Source organism: Rhincodon typus, chromosome 2 (genome assembly GCF_021869965.1).
Source record: "Rhincodon typus isolate 14 chromosome 2, sRhiTyp1.1, whole genome shotgun sequence".
NCBI classification, from domain to species: domain Eukaryota; kingdom Metazoa; phylum Chordata; class Chondrichthyes; order Orectolobiformes; family Rhincodontidae; genus Rhincodon; species Rhincodon typus.
Genome location: NC_063333.1, coordinates 66,830,264 through 66,857,171, shown reverse-complemented (window position 1 = coordinate 66,857,171; position 26,908 = coordinate 66,830,264). Strand labels below are relative to the sequence as shown.

The 26,908-nt window shown below is 41.7% G+C and overlaps 1 protein-coding gene across 2 annotated transcripts in view; it reads right to left on the bottom strand.

Moving 5' to 3' along the window:
• Positions 1-26,908, bottom strand: part of LOC125486667 — a 58,817-nt gene that overhangs the window by 18,245 nt on the left and 13,664 nt on the right. Inside the window, exons 3-11 of one of the 2 annotated variants that reach the window (XM_048615218.1) lie at positions 24,495-24,593; positions 22,715-22,851; positions 20,688-20,810; positions 19,151-19,217; positions 16,924-17,019; positions 16,683-16,793; positions 5,729-5,858; positions 5,259-5,319; positions 1,785-1,850 (exon numbers count right to left, since the gene is read on the bottom strand). In XM_048615218.1, the coding sequence (XP_048471175.1) occupies positions 1,785-1,850; positions 5,259-5,319; positions 5,729-5,858; positions 16,683-16,793; positions 16,924-17,019; positions 19,151-19,217; positions 20,688-20,810; positions 22,715-22,717 (657 nt within the window). In that variant the 5' untranslated portion in view covers positions 22,718-22,851; positions 24,495-24,593. Of the gene's footprint in view, positions 1-1,784; positions 1,851-5,258; positions 5,320-5,728; positions 5,859-16,682; positions 16,794-16,923; positions 17,042-19,150; positions 19,218-20,687; positions 20,811-22,714; positions 22,852-24,494; positions 24,594-26,908 lie in introns of both variants that reach the window. The other variant, XM_048615227.1, reaches the window with a different exon arrangement.

Genomic DNA, 26,908 nt, shown 5'->3' with positions numbered 1-26,908 from the left:
AATAGCATCACCGTCAATATTCTGGGGTAAACCAAAATTATTAACCAGAAACTGAACTGTTCACCCTTCACCAGAAGGTTGTCTGGCAGCTATTCTGTGACATCTTTGACCCTGGCACCAGGGAGGCAACATACCATCCTGGAATCACATCTATGGCCACAGACATACCCAACTGCTCCTCCAACTAGAATAATGCCCTACCATGACTTCCACTCTTCTTCAACCTCTCCTATCAAGCTGAGCTGTCTATGGTGCCAGTGACCTGTCCATGACTATGCTGTTCTGAGGAGCCAATGCCCTCCCCAGTATTCAAAGAGGAAAGAAGATTGCAAGCAAAATAGTTTCAGGGGACTATACGAATTGCTTGGCTCACTTGAAATGCTCAGCAGTCATCCGTTCGTTAACTGTCTTGCACACCCCTGAGCTGCAGTCAGATCACTTTCCTAAAAGTGCAATCTACAACACCCTCTGCCTTTCAATGCATGCACACCACCTCCAGTTGATGCCTGAACTCTGAAATCAAGAGCTTAGACGTGTACAGATGGTGACACTTCCTGCAGACCTGTTCATCTGGGGCACATGGTGCATCCACAATTTCCTGCTCCCACATTCCCTTACCATGAGACTTGCAATTAATTTCAGCATTTTGCTGTACACGTAATCTAGAATAGTCTATTTTGATTGTAAGGTTATTATCAATCAGAAATGCTGTTATCACTTTTTCTCCACAGATATTGCCTGACTTGCTGAGTATTTCTAGCACAGTTTTTATTTCAGATTTCCATCATCTGCTCTTTTTTTGTTTTGGTACTGCTCATTTTTTGGGTCAAACATTTCTGCCAGAAAATTGTCCTGAATACACTCTAGAAATGAATTGTCTTGATGACTTGCATTCTTCTACTTCTTCCAGTATGAGAGAATTAAACATTGCTCCCATGACTGCTTGATTGTTCTTGCATGCTTTAAATTATCTCCATAGTTATGCATTCTGCTGCTAACTCATTACAGTTGGGTGGCCTGCAGACAACTCCTAAGAAAGTCTTGCATCTGTTTTTGCATTCTGCCTAAACTGTTTCAACTGCTTGCTCACCCTTAATAATATTTCTTTGTCAAAGATGAGCAGGCAGCAGAACTAAAAGGGAAAACAAAAGGAACAGGAATTACCAAAATATTAGGTAGCATATTCTGTCACATACTATCACTAATGCCTTGGGACAATTATTACCATACATATGCACATATTCACAACGGCACACCACGCACACATATGGTCTCAGCACAGAACCCGAGTCACCTGTTACCAGACTAAGAAACAGCCATTTAGTGCTCAGTTTTCCACCCACATCACCTTCTGCTCCCCAGGCTCAACCATACCATTACTTCATCTATGCACTGCAAAATGTTCCAAGATAGTACTTGAAAACTGTTGCTTAAATCCTATTTGGAAGTCCATACAAGTTGTACTGACCATATTTTCAAACTCCTGGCCCTATCCATGCCTCACTGTTTGGTCAAAGATTCTAATCAGAATCCATATGTATAAAATAAAATTCCATGTACACACATTCATAAATAAATAAATACATGATATTCACATATCAATGTCAGTTTCCTATGCAAAGTTTTACTTGTTTTTGAGCATAAAAACCTTCTGCAACACTAATTGCAGAAACAATTTTAACAACTGGTGTTCTTTTCCAATTAATATATTTTGGTGTTTTGATTGCTGTGTTTAACAGTTTCTCCATAAATTCACTATACAGTAGTAAAAACTTTGTACTCACCAAATATTCAAAAAACTCCTCATTTGTATAGGCAGGTTTGGAATCAGGTGATCTGTACGGTTCAAACTAAAACTCAACAGAAGTGGAAAAACGCAGATGTAAGAAACTAACTGCACCAAATACACGATGTACACTTGAAATAAACTTCAGTCACAAAGACGACTGATAAAATTAATGATGTGATTTTTACTTCTGAATCCACTCATTAACATTGCCACAAGTGGTGAGTCTGCAAATTTGAGCAGTGAGTGCTCTTGCTCTTCCACAGGAATGGCAGAATTATTCTGGATTTCTTCCCCCTCAAGGCTGGCTAAGAACCAATGTTGACAAATCGACAGAGGATTTGAGTGAATTCACAGATTAAGGAAGTGAAACAATTTTCTTTGGAGAAACATGTATGAGAAAATACATTGTTGGGCATAGAGTTGTTCATTCTAGTTGAATGTATTCCTGGATCTTTCATCACAAGATCTCCCAACAGTCAAGTAGACTTCTGCCAGCATTTCTAATATTTCTATTGATAAAAAAGTCAAAGCGCTAACGTTTTAATGATTTTGATTATGGATTCCTTACAACAGCATCCTGGAAATTGATCTTCATTTCTTGCAAACTCTAGGACAATCCTGGAGGGCTGCCACCCTGAGCTGAAGATGAAGGCAGCCACAACATTAAGATCCTTGGAAATATTATATATTTCACTTTTGCTATCAGTCTCAGAAGACTTCCAGTTCAATGCCAGCATGTGCTGACTGATTACCCTGATTTATATTCATCATCCTACGCTGCTCTCTTCTGGTCCATCTGAAGGCCAACGTGAAAACCTCCAGTGCAGAGTGATAAGAGCAAACTGGCCTCTTAGATTTGGCAGATACAAGATTCAAAAAATTGTTAATTTGTCAGCAAAGTGGGTAGGTGTGCAATAAGAACAGGGAAATTTTTGTTGGAAGACAAAACTGAGCTCCAAAATGCAGGGGGAAGCATTTTCAGAGGAAGGATAGAATATTCGAAGCTGGACAGTTAACTAGAGATAGTCAGTGCTGTCTGAGATATCTAAACTAGATTGAACAAGATTGTTCTTGAAGATATCTCAAACTAATACCAGGATTATGTAATGGTATTCTGAATGCAATATTCTCTGTATATCGTGGTGTTGAGATGTATGGATCAGAAAGTTTTCACTCGTGAATATGAAGCTATTTGTCTGGGAAAAGAATAATTGGCTTCAATGTACAAAGGCTAAGTTGGGAATAATCATCGTGCAGTTCTGTCATGTTAATCTGTCGTTGGGAAAATGAATCTATTTTAAAGGATATAGAAGAGCAGCACATTCAGAAATACATAATTTAATCAAGTGGAATCAACATGATTTCATGATGGTGAAATCATGTCTGGAAAATTTATTCTAATTGTTTTAGGCAGCAACAAGCAGGATAGATAGATGAGAACCAGCAAACATTACACATTAGTATTTTCAAAAGGCATTTGATAAGATATAACACACGAGCCCATGGTATTGGGAGCAGTGTATCTGCATGAATAGAGAATTGGCTACATAACAGAATATTGGGATATGGAGACATCTTTAAGATGTCAACCTGCAACTAAGAAAGTGCCACAAGGATTGGTGCAGGGGCCACGATTATTTACAATACACATTCAAGGACTGGGTTACTGAAGTGAATATATTATTGCCAAGTTTGTGGACGACAAAAGTGGGTGGAAGGGCAAGTGGTGAGGTTGACACAGCTTACAGAGGGATATAGACAAGTTACATGAGCAGGCAAAAATTTGGCCAATGGGAGGTTTTGCACTTTGGTGGGAAGAATAAAGGTACAGAATATTACATAAATGGAGACAGTCTGCAGCAAACTGCAGCACTGTGGGATTTGGGACCCCTCATGCATAAATCACAAAAATTAAGAATACAGGAACAAAAACAGAAGTTGCTGGAAAAGCTCCACAGGTCTGGCAGCATCTGAAGAAAAATCAGAGTTAACTTTTCAGGTCAGGTGACCCTTCCTCAGAACTGATGGTAGCCAGGAATATGTCGGGGGGCTGTTGGTAAGGACTGAATGATAGGTGGAGATACAGCCCCAAAGAGACAGAAGAAAAGTTGGAGAGACAAAGGAGATGGTAACAATCTGAAAAGGAGGGTGAGTAGCTGTTAATGGAGACTGTTGGTGACTATCAATAGGTAGTGTATGAGGGTAGACTGTGAGATAACAAGGCCTGGTGTTTGGGCTAAAGGGCTAGGGCATGGAGGGTTCAGACCCTAAAATTATTGAACTTGATACTGAGACCGGAAAGCTGCAGGGTCCCGCCAGCACCCAAATCCAGAAGATTATCAGGTGCCATTTCTGTCAACTCCAGCAAGATGCTACCACCAGACATATTCCCCTCCCTTGTCCAACTTCCACCGCAGACCATTCCCTCTGGGAAACCCTGGTCCATTCCTCCTTCGCTCCCAACAAACCCCACACAGCCCCAGGCATCTTCCCCTGCAACTGCCGAAGGTGTAACACCTGCCTATTTACGTCCTCCGTCCCCAGTCCCCAGTATCTAAGGGTCCAAACATACCTTCCAGATGAAGCAGCACTTTACTTGCACTTCCCACAACCTAATCTACTGCATTCGCTGCTCACAATGTGGTCTCCTTAACATGGGGATAAGAAGAATAGACTGGGTAAACGCTCTGCAGAACATTTACATTCTGCCTGCAAAGACCCTGAGCTTCCAGTTGCCTGCCACTTTAAACACACCACCCTGTTCCCTGGCCGACATCTGTCTGAGGCTTGCTGCAGCGTTCCAGCAAAGCTCAGCACAAGTTGCAAGAATACCACCTCATTTTCTGCTTGGGGACCCTGCAGCCCTCCGGACTCAATATCCAATTCAATAATTTTTGGGCCTGAGCTCTCCCATGTCTTAGCCGCCTACCCCACTCACCAGGCCTTGTTATCTCACAGTCTGCCATTATGCACTACCTATTGTTAGTCACCAACAGCTATTCACCCTCCTAGCCAGATCATTATGTACCTTCAAGAATTTGAGGAGGCAAGATTTAGGAAACAATTTGTAATGTTTTAAGAACAAAAACAAAGTTGCTGGAAAAGCTCAGCAGGTCTGGCAGCATCTGTGGAAGAGAAAACAAAGTTAACGTTTCGGGTCCGGTGACTCTTCCTCAGAACTGTTCTGAAGAAGGGTCACCGGACCTGAAACGTTACCTCTGTTTTCTCTTCCACAGATGCTGCCAGACCTGCTGAGCTTTTCCAGCAACTTTGTTTTTGTTCCTGATTGTTTACCTGCCCACCGAGTCTTCAAGTGACCTAAGGGAGAAACTCATCACCACCTTCTCAACATCAATAAAAAGGTGGCCTAGCTAGCAATGGCAAAATCTTGGGACTGAGAAGAATTAACTATTTTAAACCCACACCAAAAGTAAACTCAGGGAACTGCATATACCATTCAGCAACTTACATCACTTTGCATCCAACGATCATCAACATCAGATCCTTTGGAATAATCATTACAATAATTCCTAGGTAAGAAAGAAAAATGTAACTAATAGCCCAAAGTTAAAAGAAAAAACTTGATTTTAAAAAGAAACCAGATTTTCTGCTTTCAATTTGAACCAACTTTTCACTATACTGCACAATTTCCACTGGAAAATTGTTCAATCCAACAATTTATATTCATTAACTATCTTTAATGTTAAGCAAACCTCAAAACATTACATTGATACGTATGTAGAATGCTGATACTCAGCAAGGGAGGGTGATCTAAATTTTAAAGATGATGAAAGAGAAGGGATGGCAAAATAAAAGGGCTTAGAATAGGGTCCTGAATGCTGTCACCAAGAACACAAACAACAGCGGAGGTATTTAATTTTTGCTTAATAGAAATGCTTAAATGTTTCAGTAAGTGATACACGCCAACATTTTGATCACCTCAATGGTTCGCCTCTCCTGTAATCATCTCCAGAGTTTCGCATGTCGTCACTCCAATCCATAAAGTCATCTTCAGATTTTATATGTTTTCTCCAGTCATCATGCATCATCTCTCCAGCTGATCTATAATCTTGAGAAAGCAATACATGTTATAAACTTTACTGAGAGGTAGCATGATAAATAAAGCATTCCTAAACATGGAATATGGAGATGGCAGCTAAAAAAACTCTAGGAAAACCGATAGATATGATGATTACATGCAAACTTTTTAGATGCTTTTGACATTGAGATGAAAACTTTAATACTGGCAAAATTAGAACATATTCTCCATTTGCAGAGTAGACATCAAGTGTTTATTAGGAATTGAGAGCCAAATGCAAAGTCCTTACTTCTAAATGCAGGGATGAAACAAGTTAGTTTTGTATTAAAAAAAATGTCAGCCATGAAGATTGCTAAAGCAGTGTGCTCAGATAGTTTTCATTTAAAGCTGTCCCATTTAACAGTTTCATTTGCTTTGTTTTTTCTAGGGCTTGGAGCTTTGAGTTAAATTTGCTTTTCTGATTTTGCATCATACAATGTGTGTAACTATGTCATGATTGCGTCATATTTGACTGAACTGACATCGGGACTTGATTGGTGTCATGAAAGCTGGGAATGTGAATGTTTCTCACTTACAGCACTCTTTAACTGCTGTATTTTGGCACGATGGCAAAGTTGTAATGTCACTATAAAAGTAATTCAGACACCAACGTTACTGCTCTGGGTCATGTGGATTCAAATTCCCCCATGACAGTTGGTTGAATCTGAATTCATGTACAAAACAAGTTTGGAATTGAAAGCCATTCTCAGAGTGGATAACTATGAAACTACCCACATGACCAGTTCGTTTATGTCCTTTAGGAGAGGGACATCCGTCATCCTTACTTGATTTTGCCTACATATGACTCTGGACCCACAGCATGTGTGATGGACTCTGAAAAGACTACAAAAAAATTCAGCTCAACTTGGGGGTCAGCAACAAATTTTGGCCTTGTCAATGACATTCACATCCCATGAAAGAGTGAGCAAGCACAACGTTCTAACAGGTTCAAAGCCACAACATAAATCAAATATAGAGTCAGAGAGTCAGTATAATACAGCATGGAAACAGGCTCTTCAGTCCAAACTGGTCCATGCTGACCATGGGCCCACTCAGCTAATTCAAACTGCCTGCATTTGGTCCATATACTTCTAAACCCGTCCCATCCGTGTACCTATCCAAAATGTTTTTTAAAATGTTGCTACTGTATCTGCCTCAACCACTTTCTCTGGCAGTCCATTCCATATATGCACCACTCTCTGTGTGAAGAGGTTGCCCCTCAGGTTCTTCTTCAACCTATCCGCTCTCACCTCAAAGCTATGCCCTCTAGTTTTCAATTCCCTATCCTGGGGGAAAAAAAGACTATATGCATTCATCCTGCCTCTGCCCCTCATGATTTTATACACCTCAGTAAGGTCATCCCTATCCTAGCCAACCTCTCCCTTTACCTCAGGGCTACTAGTCCTGGCAACCTTCTCGTAAATCTTCTTTGCACACTTTCCAGTTTAACTATGTCCTTCCTATAACAGGGTGACCAAAACTGTACTCCATACTCCAAGTGCGGCCTCACCAATGACATACAGCTGTAACATAATGTCCCAACTCCTTTACTCATTGCCTCGAACAATGAAGGCCAGCATGCTAAATGCCTTTTTCACCAACCTGTCCACCTGTAATGCCACTTTCAATGAACAATGTACTTCTATTCCTACGTCCCTCTGTTCCACAACACTCCTCAGGACCTTACCATTTACTGTATAATTCCTACCTTGGTTTAACTTTCTAAAGTGCAATACCTCACACTTAGCTGTATTGAATTGCATTTGCCAATCCTCAGCCCACTTTCCCGTCTGACTAAGATCCCTCTAACTTTTAATAATCTTCCTCGCTTTCAACATTATCTCCTAGTTTTGTATCATCTGCCAAACTTACTAATCATGCCTTGTACATTAATATCCAGGTCATTTATGTAAATAACAAATAACAAAGGTCCCAGCACCGAACGCTGTGGCACACCACTAGTCACAAGCTCCAGTCTGAGAAACAACCTTTGACTATTACCCTCTGCTTCCTACCATCGAGCCAGTTTTGAATCCAATTAGCTAGCTCTCTCTGGATCCCATCCGACCTAACCTTCATGACTGGCCTGCTGTGAGGGATCTTGTCAAAGGCCTTACTAAAATCCATACAGACACTACCAACTGCCCTAACCTCATGTATCTTCTTGGTTACCTCTTTGAAAAACTCAAAGATTTGTCAGACATGACTTCCTGCGCACAAATCCATGCTGATTATCCCAATGTTGGTTGATCCTGTCTCTCAGCATCCTCTCCAGTAACATGCCTACCACTGATGTCAGGCTCACTGGCCTGTAGCTCCATGGCTTGTCTTTGCTACCTTTCTTAAACAATGGAACAACATTAGCCAACCATCAGTCTTCTGGAACTTCACCAGTGGCTGAAGATGAAGCAAAAGTCTCTGCAATTTCTTCCCTAGCCTCCCACAACATCTGAGGATGGACTTGACCAGACCAGGGGATTTATCCACCTTATTGCTATTTAAGGCTGCAAACACTTGCTCTCTGGAAATATGTATGCGGTCCAAAACATCCCCACTCGTTTCCCTTATTTCCATAGCTTCCATGATTCTCTCCTCAGTAAACACTGAGGAGAAATATTAGAAATCTCCCCATCTCCTGTGGCTCTGCACAGATGGCCATGCTAATCTTTACGGGTATCTATTCTCTCCCTAGCCACCCTTTTACTCTTAATATAACTATAGCATCTCTTGGGATTATCCTTAACCTTAATTGCCAAATCCATCTGTATAACAAAGTAAACAGCTACAAATGCAGTTGCACTTCGATAAGAAGGTAAAACTGAACTCTGCCAAAAGGCTGATGCACCATGCCACACCTCCCAGGTCTGTCAGTCCGTCAATGACAGCATTTTGGTATCACAAGCCACAGAAGACACAGCGAGATCAATTAGAAAGCTGTACAAATACTAGAAGAAACCAGAATATTAACTTATACTGAAGCAATGAAGTTTAAAAAACAAGCCCCACCTTCAAATTATCAGCGGGGGTTAGGAGAGGACAAGAAAAAGAGACATTGAAGCATGTGAATCAATATATAAATTGAAGGAACTGCAGATGTTGTAAATCAGGATAAGCTCAGCAGGTCTGGCAGCATAAAACATAGGAGCAGAAATTAGGCCATTCAGCCCAATGAGTCAGCTCTGCCATTCAATCATGGCTGGTAAGTTTCTCAACCCCATTCTCTCGTTTTCTCCCCGTAACTCTTGATCCCCTTGACTATCAAGAACCTATCTATCTCTGTCTTAAATATGACCTGGCCTCCACAGCCTTTTGCGACAGTGAACTCCATAGATTCACCACTCTCTGGCTGAAGAGGTTTCTCCTTATCTCTGTTCTAAAAGGTCAACCCTTTACTCTAAGGCTGTGCCCTCAGGTCCTAATCTCTCCTACCAATGGAAACATCTTCCCAACATCCACTCTGTCCAGGCCATTAAGTATTCTGTAAGTTTCAATTAGATTCCCTGCACCCCCCCACCCCCCCCCCCCCCCCCTTGTAAACGCCACTGAGTATAGACCCAAACTCCTCAAACATTCCTCAAAATATGAGGCTTTTCATTCTTGGGACCATTCTAGTGTACCTCCTCAGAACTCGTTCCAGGGCCAGTACATCTTTCCCCAGATATGGGGCCCAAAACTGCACACAATACTCCAAATGTGGCCTGACCAGAGCCTTACAGAGACTCAGAAGTACATCACTGCTTTTATATTCAACTCCTCAAAATAAATGCTAAAGTTGCATTTCCCTTCCTAACTACTGACTCAACCTGCAAGTTTACCTTGAGAGAATCCTGGACTAGAACTCCCAAGTCTCTTTGCACTTCAGACTTTTGAATTTTCTCCCCATTTAGAAAACAGTCCATGCTTCTGTTCTTCTTACCCAAGTGAATGACCTCACACTTGCCCACGTTTTACTCCATCTGCCACTTCTTTGCGCATTCTCCTTCTGCAGCCTCCCTGCATCCTCAGTACTACCTGCCCCTCTACCTGTCTTTGTATCGTCTGCAATATTAGCCACAATGCCCTCAGTTCCTTCATCAAGATCATAAATGTACAAAGTGAAAAGTTGTGGTCCCAACACTGACCCTTGTGGAACACCACTGCTGCCATCCTAAGAAAGACCCTTTTAACCCCACTCTCTGCTTTCTGCCACCCAGCCAATCTTCTATCCATGCGAATACCTTGCCTCTAACCCCATGGGCCCTTATCTTACTCAGCAGCCTCCTGTGCAGCACCTTAACTACCTGGACTTCCAGAAGGCCTTTGACAACATCCATTGACTCTCCTTGGTCTAACTTGCTCATTACTTCCTCAAAGAACTCTAACAGATTTGTCAGGCCTGACCTCCCCTTGATGAAGCTTTGCTGACTTGGTCCTATTTTACCATGCACTTTCAAGTATTCAGAAATTTCATCCTTCACAATAGACTCTAAAATATTACTCACGACTGAGGTTAGGCTAATCGGCCTGTAATTTTCAATGTTTTGCCATACTACCTTTTTAAGCAGGGGTGTCACATTAGCGATTTTCCAGTCCTCTGGGACCCACCCAGACTCTAGCGATTCCTGAAAGATCACAACTAACTCCCCCACTATCTCTTCAGCTATCTCCTTAAGAACTCTGGCGTGTAGTTCATCTGGTCCTGGTTATTTATCCACCATCAGGCCATTCAGTTTTTCTAGCACCTTCTCCTTGGTGATGGCCACCATTATCAGCTCTGCCCCCTGACTCTCTCGAATTTTTGGGATATTACTTGTGTCTTCCACTGTGAAGACTGAGGCAAAGTAATTTAGTTCCTCAGCCATTTCCTTGTTCCCCACTATCATCTCTCTGGCATCACTTTCCAGTGGTCCAATGTCCACTTTTGCCCTTTACATATCGAAAAAAACTCTTACAGTCCTCCTTTATATTACTGGCTAGCTTACCTCATATTTAATCTTTTCTCCTATTTTTTTTTGTTGCCCTCTGTTGGTCTTTGTAAGCTTCCCAATCCTCTGGTTTCCCACTGCCCTTCACCACATTATATGCTTTCTCTTTTGCTTTTATGCTATCTCGGACTTCTGTAGTCAGCCATGGTTGCCTCATTGTCCCAGTACCATGCTTCTTTTTCCTAAGGATGAATTTTTGCTGTGTCTCCTGAATTACCCATAGAAACTCCTGCCATTGCTGTTCCACTATCTTTCCTGCTAGGCTCCTCTTCCAGTCAATTATACTAAGCTCCTCCCTCACATCTCTGTAGTTGCCTTTATTCAGCGTAAACCTCTGATTCTATCTTCTCCCTTTCAAATTGTACAGTAAATTCTATCATGTTGTGGTCACTGCCTCCTAAGGGCTCCTTCACCTTAAGCAACCTTTTCAAGGCTGCCTCATTGCACAACACTAAATCCAGTACTGCCTGTTCCCTAGTGGGCTCCACCACAAGCTGCTCCAAAAAGCCATCTCGTAGACATTCCACAAATTCCTTTTCTTGCAATCCACTACCAACCTGATTTTCCCAGTCCACCTGCATATTGAAATCCCCCATGATCACTGTAACTTTGCCGTTCTTGCACACGTTTTCCATTTCCTTGTGTATCTTGCGCCCCAGCTCCTGACTACTGTTTGGAGGCCTGTACATAATTCCAACTATGGTTTGTTAACCTCTGCAGTTCCTCAACTCTACCCACACACATTCTATACCATCTGAACCTGCTTCATTTCTTACTAATAAATCAACCCCACCCCCTCTGCCCACCTGCCTACCTTTTCGATAAGATGTATATCCTTGGATATTCAGCTCCCAATCCTGATCCCCTTGCAGCCATGTCTCCGTGATGCCCACCACGTCATATCTGCCAATTTTGATCTGCACCACAAGCTCATTTACCTTCTTTCTAATACTATTTGCATTCAGATATAACACCTTCAGTCCTGTATTAACCGTCCCTCTTCACATCGTCACTCGTTTATCCAGTGCTTGAAGTTTGATTCCTAACCCTTTCCAAACACTCTGTCCTATTTGTGTCTGTGCAGGAGACTTTAAAACCTCTCCTGAGTTCTCCTTACCGGTCATTTTTTACGTATTTTTCCACACAGTGGAATCTACCCCTACAGATGTTAGCCTGTTGCTTTGTTCCCCACTGAAGGAAGTTTTACCCTTCCCTCCCTCCTCCCCCCCACTTTCTAGTTTAAAGTCCTGTTGACCAGCTTATTTACCCTTTTCGCAAGAACATTGGTCTCAGCTCGGTTCAGATGGAGACCGTCCCAGCTCCAATAATGATGCCAGTACCCCATGAAAAGGAACCCCTCTTTCCCACACCACTCCTTCAGCCACATATTTACTTCCCTTATTCTCATATCCCTATGCCAATTTGCACGTGGCTCAGGCAGTAATCCAGAGATTATAACCCTTGAGGACCTGCTCTTTAATTTCATTCCTACCTCCCAATAATCCCTGAACAGGTCCTCTTTCTTAGTCCTGCTTATGTTGTTTGGTCTGATGTGGACCACAATAACTGGATCCTCCCCTTCCCTCTCAAATATCAAGCCAGTCAGAGATATCCCTTACCCTGGCACCGGGCATGCAACACACCATGCAGGACTCTCGATCCTGCTTACAAAGGATACTATCTATTCCCCTGACTATAAAGTCCCCTACAACTACCACTTGTTTTTTTGCTCATCTCTTGAATGGCCTCCTGTGCCGTGGTGCCGTGGTCAGTTGGCTCATCTTCCCTGCAGCCCTTTTCCTCATCCGTACAGGGAGCAATTATCTTGTACCTGTTGGCCAAGGTCGAGAGCTGAAACTCCTCAGTTCCAGAATGCAGGATCCCTCTACCTTCCTCACTTGGAGTCATCCCCTGCTGTTCCTGGCCACTGACCAAATTTGAAGCACTTAATCTAGCAGGTGTGACTGCCTCCTGAAACACAGTATCCAGGTACTTCTCCCCACTCCCGGATGTGCCGCAGTGTTTGAAGCTCAGATTCCAGCTCATCAACTCTGAGCTGAAGTTCCTTGAGCAACCAACACTTATTGCACACATCGGTGATCACATCTGCAGCGGGATCAGCCAGCTCCCACACATCACCAGAAAGACAAGTGGTAGTTGTAGGGGATTCTATAGTCAGGGGAATAGACAGTGTCTTTTGTAAGCATCTTAGAAGAAAAATCAGAGTTAACATTTCAGGTCTGGTGACCCTTCCTCAGAATGTGAATGTGAATGCGAGTACAAATATAACTTAAAAAAACTATAGATTCAATTAATTTATTTTGCAATTATTTCAGCTGGGAATGCATGATGTTGTACCATACTACAACTTGTATATTGGTTTTCATGGTAAGAAAACGTCTCAAGGAACTCAACACCGACTGTAACATCTATTCCAATGCAAACACTTGATTCGCTCAATGTACTTTCAGTTAACCTAAAGATTTTCAGGAATGGAGCTAAACGTCAAAACGAGACTACCTGCACTCGAGTTACATCAGGTTTACAGCACAGAATCAGGCTATTAAGCTATTAAGAATAACAAGTCCTGGATGGCAATCATGCTCCTCGAGCCTTCTTACATAACCCCATGCACCGTTACAGGTTCATCAACTTCCAATGATGTTTGTTGTAAATCTTTTTGGGATACTGCTTTTGGATCACTCATTGGATACAAAAATTTTCTCCCAAACATCTTAATTTATTATTATTCACCTATATTTTAAAAGCACTTCATTTCACTGGACCTATTTGTTCACATCTTGACTTTTTTCCTCATCCCTTGTTCAGTCCCTTCCCACTCACATTCTTGATTCTTGTGATGCTTCATGTCATTTCCTTGATTTCCGGCCCGAGCCACCTCCTCTTACCAGGTTGTACAATCCCTCTCAACATCAAGATAGTCAGAAGGCTCTCCATTTCTTCCTTGAAAAGTGGCTTGCACAATCTCCACCCATTCCTTCGCATGGTCATGCTTGTTCACATTTTGAACAACCTCTCCATTAACACATTTAATTTTCTCCAAGTCAAAAGTACGGCCATGGCCAGTTTTATCTGTCTCTGTGGGGTATGTGGAACATTCCTTGTTCCAGTCTTACTCAGGCCCCAGCCACAATTCTTTCTCTATACACACACACACCCCTTCAGTGCCACTTCCTGCTGTTGTCGGGAATTGGAAAAATTAATCAGTTTTGCTTCCAATTTCCATCCATCTCTCACTTTCACTTGGTCCATTGGACTCTTCCCTTCTCTTCTCTTAATTGACTTCAGGGTTTCCATTTCTGAGGACAGACTGTCCATCAACATAAAATGACAAGTTCACAGTTACCTCGACTATGCCTCCTCACACCCTGCTTCTTACAAGTATTCCATTCAATTCTATTCTCCCAATTTCTTAATTTTTGTTGCTCTGTTCCGAGGATGTCACTTCGACTTGGCTGCTTTTTCCTCAACCAAGGATCCTCCTTCCACTCAACCATTAGAGAGACCTCATGGAAATATGTCAAATTCTAACAGGACTCACAGGGTAAACATATGAAGGACATTCCTGATGGTCAGAGTGTCCAGAGCCAGGAGTCACTGTCTAAGGATAGGGGGTGGATCATTTAGGACTAAGAGGAAGAGAAATTTCTTCACCAAATGAATGGTGACCCTTGCTATTCACCTTATCTGTGTCCCTCACAGTTTTATAAACCTCTATCAATGTCACCCCTCAACCTCCTCAAAATGGCCTACTCCTGCATCTATTTTCTATATTTCTATCTCCTGCGCTTCTGCGCTCATGCCTTCTCCACTCTTTCCAAGAAAATGAATCCTTACTTTCTATCCCACTTGACTCCACATTCAAAGGATCCTTCTGCTATTTCTGCCACCCCCACACACATCTGCCCCACCCCTCCACTGTCAGCATTTTGCAGAGACCATTCCCTTCAAGGTATTCTAGTCAATTTCTCCATCACTCCTAATGCTTCCTCACTCCGTTAAGGCATATATCCATACAATCGCAGATGGTGCAACACTTGCCCATTCACTTCTTCTCTCATCTCTTGTCAAAGTCCCAAACACCTTCTAGGTGAAGCTTCATTTCAGTTGCACTTATTTCAATTTAAGTCTGTTCTTCATTTTAGTTATTCTCCCCGCACTGTCCCATTAACATGTTAACAGTGTTGAAAATGATGTAACAGCAATCATAACATCAAAGTCAATGTAGTATTTAAAAGGTAGAAAAGGGAGTTTGATTTATCCAGAATCCTTATAACACCACACCTAGCAGCCATTGATCCTAAGGGCACATGCTTATTTGCATGGCTCAGTAACCATCAGGCTCTGCAGCTTTGTGACTCAATGCCAAACACACTATCCACTCTAATTCCCAACAAATTATTTCCTAAGTCAATAATTCTTTATCATTTGACACCTATTGCTTAGCGTTTTCCAGGGCACAGTAGATCGTTCTACCTTCACCAACATTCTACTCAAAATGGAACTTCTCCACTTGTGCTCTGTCGCTGTAGTATATATGAGTGTAGCAACTCACCAAGTTTACTTTGGTAGCACTTTCTCCCTTGAGCAAAACAATGGTAACATTATCATGGAAGCATTTACTCCAAGTTACCTAAATTCTTCATGTCTGAATCACATTTCTGTATTCCCTCCCCGACAGATCACTTTACTATTACATGTGTTACTACCAAGACTGTCATAGAAAATAGCAGCCTTCACTGCCTTCTAAGGAGCCAGGGCAAAATAAATAAAGTCTTGCCAGTGCATAAAGCAATCCTTTAAAGAATCAATGAAAAAGATTGCACGAATGAAGTGTTTTTCATAACCTTGGGATATTCCAAAAGTATTTTGTAGCTATTGAAGTACCTCTTGAATGTAGCCATTGCCATAGAGGGAATATAGCTGCGAATTTGCTAAAGAAAAAGGAAATTTCATAGAAAAAAAACCCATCAGTTGTACCCAGGCTGGTGTGTAATCTGGAACGACCAACATTATGATTCAAAACAGAATACAACCAGATTACAAACCTTCACTGCTGTTTCGAAAGAATTTGTTACAAGACATTTTGTTGTCTATTTTTCCCCATTTCAGCTGGAGATTAAAAAAAAAACATACCAGGTGCCAGTTAAACAGATACTCAAAATGTTCAGTTATGATCTAATGTAGGCCTGCAAAGCCTGAGTGTTTAGAGGGAAAAAGAACAGTTTTCATTTACATACCAAAAGCATACTTGTTCCAGTGAGGTAGATAGAAGGAAATGAAGAATACCTTTTGTAGTCCAGAGACAGTGGTGCATTCTATCACTACCTTAAGCTTGTGATCACCCAGACTAATATGACAGATTTTTGATCTTTTACATCTAGTTAGTAATATACAAGGATTTGTTTAAAAAATTTGTTCATGGTAAATGGCGGTCACTGGCTAGGATAGCATTTGTCACGCACCCTGAATTGCTCCTTCATCCGAACAGTTTAGAAGGGCCATTTCAGATGGCAATTGATAATCAACCATGTTCCTATGGGTCTGGAATTACATGTAGACCAGACAAGGTAAGGATGGTAGATTCCCTTCCTTAAAAAGGGCATTAACAAACTAAATGGGTTTTTACAATATTCAACAATAATTACATGATCACGATTAGGCTAGCTTTAAATTCCAGATTTTTACTGACTCCAAATGTCACCATTTGCCACAGTGGGGTCTGAACTCATATCCAGAAACTCAGATGTTTTGGGGATTTTAGTCCAGTAACATCATCACTACATCACCATCTCTCCCTTATTTTTGCATGAAAGTTTAGGATTCCTACCGTGACAAGGTGGCATTCTCGATTCATAGGAACTAGAATTTCCCATATTATCATGCTGACCAAAACTACTTCCAAAGTTCTCGCGTCTTGAATATTTATCTGACTGTCCATCTGAAATACCAAAAGAACATAAATTATGTCAAATAAAATTTCAAATATGTTATTTATTCAGTTACTTAAAAATCAGTTTTCAGGGTTTCTTTACCAAGTGTGTACATACAAACCAAGTTCACTCTCTTACCTTGCGATCGCACCCGTCTTGGGTCATAGGCACTGGGACTTTCCATATTAAAATGATTGAAACCACTTCCAAAGTTGTCGTGTCGTGACTGGCTATCTGAATCAGCAAAAACAAAAAACTTTGAGCTACATTAATTAGATGCTGCTATATGGAAACCTTCTTGCATGCGTTGAAAATAATTACTCATCCTACCCTGTGAACATGCTATTCTTGATTTGAAGAAAACAGAAGTTGCAGTCATTCTCTGACTAAAGCTACTTCTGAAGTTTTCATGGCACAAAGGTTTGACCATTGACCATTCTAAATACTATAAGTAAAATTGCTTTGAATATGTAAACTCATGGCAAATTTTTAATCATATCTAATTTCCATGTACTGCCACCAAAAGATGGTAGCTTTTCCCCTTCAGCTAATGTTTAAAAATTAATTCAGGATATCATTGGCACTTGTTGCAGATTCCTTACAATTTGAAATGCCATGCAGTTCCTTGTTCATTCAGTCATAGACTCATATAGCATGGAAACAGACCCTTCGGTCCAACTAGTCCACGCTGACCATGTTCCAAATTAAACTATTCCCATTTGCCTGCATTTGGCCCACAAACCTCCAAACCTTTCATATTCATTTTGAGAAGATTTGTAGCTCGGGTTGTGGATGAGGTTGTAGACGAGGATGTAGACATGCTTGCTGAGCCGGTGGGTTTGGCTGCAAATGTTTTGTCACCCTACTAGGTAACATCGTCAGTGCACCTCTGGTGAAGTGTCGGTGTTCTGTCCCACTTGACCACCTTGTCCCATGACCGCAAGACTACTCAGACGCCTAGGTATCAGAGTAGCCCACAAACCAACAACCACCCTACAACAGCTACTGATGAATGTAAAGGATCCCATACCCAAAACCAGCAAAACTGGTGTAATATACAAAATACCAGCAAGGACTGTGAGAAACACGACAAAGGCCAACCTGGAAGAAAACTGACAATATGGATACACGAATACCAACTAGCCATCAAGAGACATGACCAATTCTCACTTGTCTCACTACACATGGACAACGAGGGACACGAATGCAACTGGGACAACAAATCCATAATTGCACAAGCCAAACAGTGACGTGCCAGGGAATTCCTGGAGGCCTGGTATTCCAACTCCATCAACAAACACACTGAATTAGACCCAGTGTACAAACCACTGAGAAACAGAACCAGAAAGCAAGACTAACCACCCCAGCAAACCAAGGCATACAAATAATAAGCCTAACAGAACACCAGCGTTTCACTGGAGGCTCACTGACGATGTTACCTAGCAGGGTGACGAAATGTTTGCAACCAAACCCACTGGTTCAGCGAGCATGCCTACAACCTTTCCTATTCATGTATTTAGCCAGATGTCTTTTAAATGTTATAACTGTAGCTGCATCCACCACTTCCTCTGGCAGTTCATTCCACACACGAACCACTGTGTCCTTTATAAATTTTTCTCATCTCACATTAAAAATATATCCCCTAGTTTTGAACTCTCCTACATAGGGCAAAGACCTTTGCTATTCGCTATATCCATGTCCTTCATGACTTTATAAGCCTCATATAAAGTTACTCCTCAACTTCCTACAATCCAGGGAAAAAAGTCCTAGCCTATTTTCAATAACTCAAACCCTCCATTCCCAGCAGCATCCTGCTAAGTCTTTTCTGAACCCTCTCCAATTTAATAATATCCTTCTTATAACAGGATGACCAGAACTGCACAGAATACGCCAGAAGAGGCCTCACCAACATCATGTACAACCTCAACATGATGCCCCAACTCCTATGCTCAAAGGTCTGAGCAATGAAGGCAATCGTTCTAACTATTGCCTACCTGTGATGCAAATTTCAACCTGAACCCGTAGGTTTCTCTGTTCTATAACACTGCTCAGGGCCCTACCATTAATTGTATAAGTACTGCCCTTGTTTGTTTTATCAAAATGTAATACCTTGCATTTATCCAGATTAAACTCCACCTGCCACGCCTCAGCCCATTGACCCAATTGATCAAGATCTCTTTGTAATTTTGGATAACATTCTTCACTGTCCCCATACGCCCAATTTTGGTGTCATCCTCAAACTTACGAACCATGCCTCATCACAGCTACCACATTTCTTAAACCGTTATCTATTTGGCAATGGATAAGATAAAAAGGTACAAAGAAATCTTCCCAGTTAGTCAAGCACTGAGTGTAAGAGACTTACAATTATCTGGAACTCTTTTCCCAGGGTTTCCTCCAGAAAATTCAACTGGGGTATCATCCACGACAACCTGAAATTCACAACGTATGTTTCTGAAGAGCTCCAAGAATCAGTTGATCATCAAAACACCCGCCCTAGCCCACACCAGCCGACGTTTTAAATAATCATTCACCCTGAAGCTAGTACTCAGCCCTTTCTCACAAACTCTCCTCTTGGTTTAAATACCTTCATTACTAGCGCTTCCCATTATTATAGCAGCCTTTGTACCGACAATTTTTTCCCATCAGTTGCTGCCCCTCATTTGAGGCCCACTGTCCAGTGACGCTTCTCGTGTATTCCTTTCCTCACACACCCCAAAGGCAATTGTTTCAGTTTCAGGTTGCAAATTCTATTGCTAAACTTCTTTTATGCATTTCACTACCCCGCTTTAAACTTCACCTGATCGATCAAGCTTTAAATCTCCCGGAGATTCAATTTTAGGTTAAGTTGAATAATTGAGGAAGAGGTACACAAGAGCTGAATTTGCACTTACTCAGATGCTCACTGCATCTCTGCCTTCCTTACCTTGCCATTTCACAAACTGTTGGTCATTCAAAACATATAGCATTACAGTATTTGCGTTGCTTTGCCTTTTCACTCAGAAGCACAGCCAAGCAGCTCATCATATTTGCCAGCAACAAATGGTCAGTCAAGAGGGCAGACATACAGTCAGTGTTATACAGCACTGCAACAGACCCTTCCATCCAACATGTCCACTCTGACCAAACATCCTAAATTGATCTAGTCCCATTTGCCAGCCTTTGGCGCATTTCCCTTTAAACCCTTCTTACTATTATACCCGTCCAGATGCCTTTTAAAATTTCTAATTGTACCCACCTGCACCATCTCCTCTGGCAGTTTGCTCCACACACCTACCACCCTCTGTATGAAAATTTTGCCCCTCAAGTCCTTTTTAAATCTCTCCCCTCAACTTACACCTATGCCCTCTAGTTTTGGACTCTCCTACTGCACTGTGCTCTGTCAAAGTTGCACAAAAATCATTTGACAGCAGCTTATGCAGCAAACATATGATGTGCTTCAACCAAACAATCATGTCTTAAAGTCTAAGAGGACCAGGTGGTGGTCGGGGTCAAGGATTCCATATTATTACTGTTAAAGAAATGGGCTATTTCCAGTCCCGATGACAATCCAGTTCCTAAGAGTCATTTTTTTTTGATTAAGATTCAAGTTAACTGATCTTTAGCACCCTTTATTCTTTTACCCCACCTTCTTGATGTATGTTACAGCACAGTTATTTTTGTTAGCTTGTGATCCACTCAGACTGTTCTGGAATCATCCACAATTACTACACTCCCTTATTTACAAGTGCCAACAAATTTTTGTTCAATGCTCTGTCCAATGCTGTGCAACCTTTAAACTACTTCCCAACTTTTTCTGCACACTAACCCAGGCACGAGCAATTGAGCATAATCGATATATATTTTCCTTGCAAAACAAGATTAAGACCCAGAATTAAAATCTTGAAAAATATTATATTTACCTTAACACTGCCCCTTCCATCAATCTTCTCAATAAATTCTGCCTTTTCTTTAACTAATGCATTCAATTCTGATTGCTTTAGTTTTACTCCGTCAAGCTGTAATGCATCTGGGTATGCTCTTCCCTGGAAAAAAATCAAGTAGCATTACATTGATGGAAATGGCACATAGCTTTCTAATAATTCCACTAGAACTAGACTTTAAGACAATGTTTGAACCATTTCCCCCTCCCCCGCCAAGTCTCGTGTTTGTTGCATAATTTAAAACTTCAAAATGGGTTGCTTCTCAGAAAATCTTTTCCAAGTGCTCCAGGAATTTATCTTATTCCCAATTGCAATATTATTAGCCCCATCTTCAGCTGCCTACATCACCACCTACCCTTTTTCTTAGTTCCCTGTTTTCTCTCTCCCTCTTTTCATGAACAAGGGAACTATATTTTGCTCCCTTCTAATACACAGGGGCCATTCTAGAAACTGATAATTCTGGAATGAAGAAAACAATGCATTTACTTTTTCTGCAGCCATAACCCGTGAACTATATCTTCTACATCTCAGATGATCATTGGATTTATCAATTTTTAGGCTCATTAACTTTTTTTCCCTTTCTGCTACTTTTTGCACACTCAACAGATCTCTGCCTCCCTGCTACTCCAGGGATTTATTTTGTGTCTTCCACTTAAGTCAGATACAAACGATTTATTTTAATGTTTCTGCCATTTCCTTATTTTGTTATAATTTATGCATTTGGCCTCCAATAAACCACTACTTGCTCTTACTAATATCGTCCATTTCACTTAATTAGAGACAATTATAAATTAGGGGGATGGGTCTGGGTGGGATGCTCTTTGGAGGGTCAGTGTGGACTTGACAGGCCAAATGGCCTGCTTGCACACCTCAAGAGATTCCATGATTGCTCTCTGGGTCAGCACTTATTTCGCATTTCTAACTGCTCTTGACAAGGTAGTGTTCACTGCAGCCCATTTGGTGTTAATACCATTATGTAGGGAGTTCCAGGATTTTAATCCATTGACACTGAAACAAATGTTGATAAACTAAAAAAAGTCAGGATGGTGTGTGGCTTGGAGAGAAATATGCAAGTGGTGCTCCTCCCATTTATCTGCTGCTCTTATTCCTCTAGATGGTTATTGTCTGGCACTTGTGTGGCACGAATGTTACTTGTCAGCCCAAGCCTAGACATTGCTCAGGTCTTGCTGCATTTGGATATGCCGACTGTTTCAGTATCTGACAGGTCACAAATGGTGCTGAACGTTGTGCAGTCAGTGAATGTTCCTACTTCTGATGTTAATACAGAGGGAAGGCCATTGATGATGTAACTGAAGAAGGGCCAATGACACTACTGAGAAACTTGTGCAAACGTGGAATGGAAATGACTGACTTCCAACAGCACAACCATATTCCCTTGTGAAAGCTATGACTCCACCAGCAGAGAGATATCCCTCTTAGAGCCCACTGACACCTGTTTTCCAAGGGTTCCTTGAAGGCCACTGTGTGGCATCATGTCAAGGGCAGTCACTCTCATGCCATCTCTGGAATTCAGCTCCTTACTGGCCTACTCCTCTATCTTAACATTGGTGAACAAAAGACATTTTATTGAAGCTTTTCATTTATGTTCATCAGGTCACTTTGCAAGAAACATCACTGTAAAAGGAAAATCATTTACTGAATTAGGAGAATGCCGAATAGTTGCCAAGACCAATCTGATTGATCAAGGTAAAGCCATGGAGTATGCACCAGTTAATGACGGATATTTAAAGCTCCAAGGCTTGTATAAATGATGAATGAACCAGAGAACAGCTGTCATTTTTTCGTTTTGAGTTCAAACAGGCACTGTGCCTGCAAAGAACAGGACTGTGTGTATCAATACATGCAGCTTCCAGGACATGCAAGTACACCATACTGTGAGCTCAACTGATAATCCTTTACACAAATGGAAGTTTCAGATCTTAGGTGAATAGGCATTAAAAATTTTATACAGACTTAACCACTGATGCCATCTCAGAAATGCTTACCATATAATTCAGCCTGTGCTTATAACCAAGTAAATGTGAGATGAAGGAGGAAAATCCTCCTCGACAATTGCAAAGTCCACAGAAGAACGTTGGATCTGGTGACTGTTCAGTCTGATATTCAATTACATATTTCAGTCCTGTAGAAACACACATATCTAAGACTCCAGATTTAAGTTATTGAGGATTATTAATTAAAAATTGTTTACTCAAGTTCAACTACTTATTTGGTTGAAATGACAACTTAATAAAAAAAGAGACATGTCCAAGTAACAATTCATGTTTTAGGTTCATGATACAGAACCACGCCAGAAAACCCTTGTATTTCAACTGCAAGTGCAGCAGCTGGGCATAAACCAAATTACCAGTGCAGTGGTGATCATTAGAAATTGAATTCCAGTTTTTGTTTTAAAACAAAAAAAAAGTGGACAACGAGGCATCCTACTGGTTTTTAGTGTGGAAATATGACAATACAAACCAAGACAATGTCAATCGATTAGTAGAATATCAGCCAATACTGAGGCCTTAATCTCCATTGTGAATTTGGAGCTGCAACTTCAAGAAATCCAAAATCTCACCAAGAAAATGAGAAGTTACTCTTACACCCTGTAGGCAACCTTATTTGGCAATGTGAGCTAAATATGTCTAATAAATCTTAAGATTAGATATACCCAATAATAGCCAATAAAGGTAACCCCAGTACACTGCTGAAAATAGGTTGTCTTAAAGAAGCAAACATCATAACAATTAAAGAGGCTTCCTAGTCGAAGTTGGTTGATATGGAAATACTATTTTGTGTAAAACACAGCAAACTTCAAAAATTACAGGCACTGTGCACCCAACTTCAAACTGTTCAGTTCACTTACCCGGATTCCTTTACAAAAAAAAAATGTTTAAATTGCATCTCAGAAGCAACCCATCATGGTCAGTACTCGTTTTTATATCACCTATTCCCATTACCAATAAGGAGCATATGACTAAATCGAGACTCTTATTTCAGGAATCCCTTGCTGTCTACACCTTTAATACTAGAGGTACATCCAAAAACAGATTACAAACATAGCTCAGCAGGTCTGGCAGCATCCATGAAGAGAAATCAACGTTAACATTTTGAGTCTGGTGACCTTTCCTCACAGACCTGCTGAGCTTTTCCAGCAACTTATGTTTTTGTTTCTGATTTACAGCATCCGCAGTTCTTTTGGTTTTTATGATGGACGTAGGTTGGTCAAATAAACCCTTCAGCCTACTCCACCATTCATTTAGATAATTATATTCAAGCTAAGCAATACCATAACTTGGTTTAGCCACCTCAGCTCCACACAGCATAACATTCATATATAATAGTGAAAAAAAGACAACTGTTCCCACAAGACATCTCTAACGTGATCACAGAATGAACAGCAAGCTTCTGGAAAGCATGAATCAAAAGAACATGTTGCCTCAGTTCCTGAATGAAACCACTCTGACCCATAATGTGGGTATCAATCTATATCGAACAAGGCAATGTCTGTATTCCCTTCCTCTCTCTGAATTAAAATTGCTAATGAAGGTTTGGATTAGTTTTATTCGACAGATTGTACAAAGACAAATTATTACTGTCCCACGTTTACGCCTAGGATTTATCCGTTATAAAGCACAGTTGTTATTACATTAATTCTAAAAAGCCGTCCTGTTTACATCTCCAAACCTGGAAAAGAACCAATAGATATACAATAGCAGACAAATTAATTTACTGATTAATACATGCTATAGGATAAAATAATCTTATTGGGAAAAAACATACCAATTAAAGGATCATTTATGCCGACATCTCTTATGTGTTGTTCCAAAAGGGATGACCCATAGGCATGTGGTGCATCAATTGTTGGTACCCTTTTTTTAACTACAACAGAAGAACCCATAATTAAATAGATTACATTTACAAACAAAAAAGACTAACGATCTAGTGCTACTTCTAGCAACTATGCTAGACATATCAAGGTTCAGAAACAATACATAGTACGGCATATGATCCACAATATCTCTATGTAGAGTCTGCTCTCAAATGCCAATGAAAAGATGCAATTAATTTTTACTTGATATGCACTTAACAAGTAGACATATGAAATGGGTATCTCAAGCCTTTTCTGGAATTTTGAAATCTTGCATAAACACAGTTTAACTCCCTTATTTAATTCTTTCAATGGCTGTGGACATTGCTGCGAGAGAAGCATTTGTTACCCATTCCTAACCACCCTCGAAACGGAGTGGCTCGCCAGGCCATTTCAGAGAGCCATTAAGAGTCAACCACATTGCTATGGATCTGGAATCACATTTAGGTCACACCAAGAAAGTACAGTAAATTTCCTTTTCTAAAGGACTTCAGAGAACCTGATGGATCTTTATGTCAATTGATGATAGGATTGCCATGGCTGATGCAAGCTTTCACTTCCAGATTTATTTATTGAACTCAAACTCCTAAAACAGAGGGATCTGAACCAGTGACCCCAAAGCATTTAGCTGGGCCTCTAGTGTGATAGTGCAGACTGCACTATCCATTATTCTTCACTATCCAGTATTTAATCAAATAAAATACTTTTACCTCAGATGAAATGAGATGTCTTACCCTTCTATAGTAGGCAGACGCAGATTTAGCGCGGAAAGACCAAAACTGACGGTCTTAGGCCAATTCAGGAATTTGTGTAATGTACAATATACAGCATGAAATAATCTCATTAGGGTAGCCATTATCCTGTAAAATGGCTTTGATGTGCCCCATATTAGCATCAAGCTTGCAGTGTGAACCAAAGTTCCAGACTCTACTTGGTTGCCAATAAAGCCAATCATACAGCACGTGGATCTGTAGGAATCCCATGTATATACTAGAGATAGTAGGAACTGCAGATGCTGGAGAATCCGAGACAACAAGGTGCAGGGCTGGATGAACACAGCAGGCCAAGCAGCATCATAGGAGCAGAGAGGCTGACGTTTCGGGCCTAGACCCTTCATCAGAAAAGGGGGAGGGGAAGGGGGTTTTGAAATAAATAGGGAGAGAGTGGGAGGCGGATAGAAGAGGGATAGAGGAGAGGATAGGTGGAGAGGAAACAAACAGGTCGAAGGGGCGGGGATGGAGCCAGGAAAGGTGAGTGTAGGTAGGGAGTTAGGAAGAGGATAGGTCAGTCCAGGGAGGACGGACAGGTCAAGGGGGCGGGATGAGGTTGGTCGGTAGGAGATGGAGGTGCGGCTTGAGGTGGGAGGAAGAACAGGTTAGGGAGGCGGGGACGAGCTGGACTGGTTTTGGGATGCGGTAGGGGGAGGGGAGATTTTGAAACTTGTGAAATCCACATTGATACCATTGGGCTGCAGGGTTCCCAAGCGGAATATGAGTTGCTGTTCCTGCAACCTTCGGGTGGCATCGTTGTGGCACTGCAGGAGGCCCAGGATGGACATGTCGTCTGAGGAATGGGAGGGGGAGTTGAAATGGTTCGCGACTGGGAGGTGCAGTTGTTTGTTGCGAACCGAGCGTAGGTGTTCTGCAAAGCGGTCCCCGAGTCTCCGCTTGGTTTCCCCGATGTAGAGGAAGCCACACCGGGTACAGCGGATGCAGTATACCACATTGGCAGATGTGCAGGTGAACATCTGCTTGATGTGGAAAGTCTTCTTGGGGCCTGGGATGGGGGTGAGGGAGGAGGTATGGGGGCAGGTGTAGCACTTCCTGCGGTTGCAGGGAAAAGTGCCGGGTGTGGTGGAGCTGGAGGGGAGTGTGGAGCGGACAAGGGAGTCACGGAGAGAGTTGTCCCTCCGGAAAGCAGATAAAGGTGGGGAGGGAAAGATGTCTTTGGTGGTGGGGTCGGATTGCAGATGGCGGAAGTGTCGGAGGATGATGCGTTGGATCCGGAGGTTGGTGGGGTGGTACGTGAGGACGAGGGGGATTCTTTTTTGGTTTTTATTGCGTGGACGGGGTGTGAGGGATGAGGTGCGGGAGATGTGGGAGACACGGTTGAGGGCGTTCTCGACCACCGAGGAGGGGAAGTTACGGTCCTTGAAAAACGAGGACAACTGAGATGTACGGGAGTGGAATGCCTCATCCTGGGAGCAGATGCGGCGGAGGCGAAGGAATTGGGAATAGGGGATAGCATTTTTGCAGGAAGGTGGGTGGGAGGAGGAGTATTCTAGGTAGCTGTGGGAGTCGGTGGGCTTGAAATGAATATCGGTTTC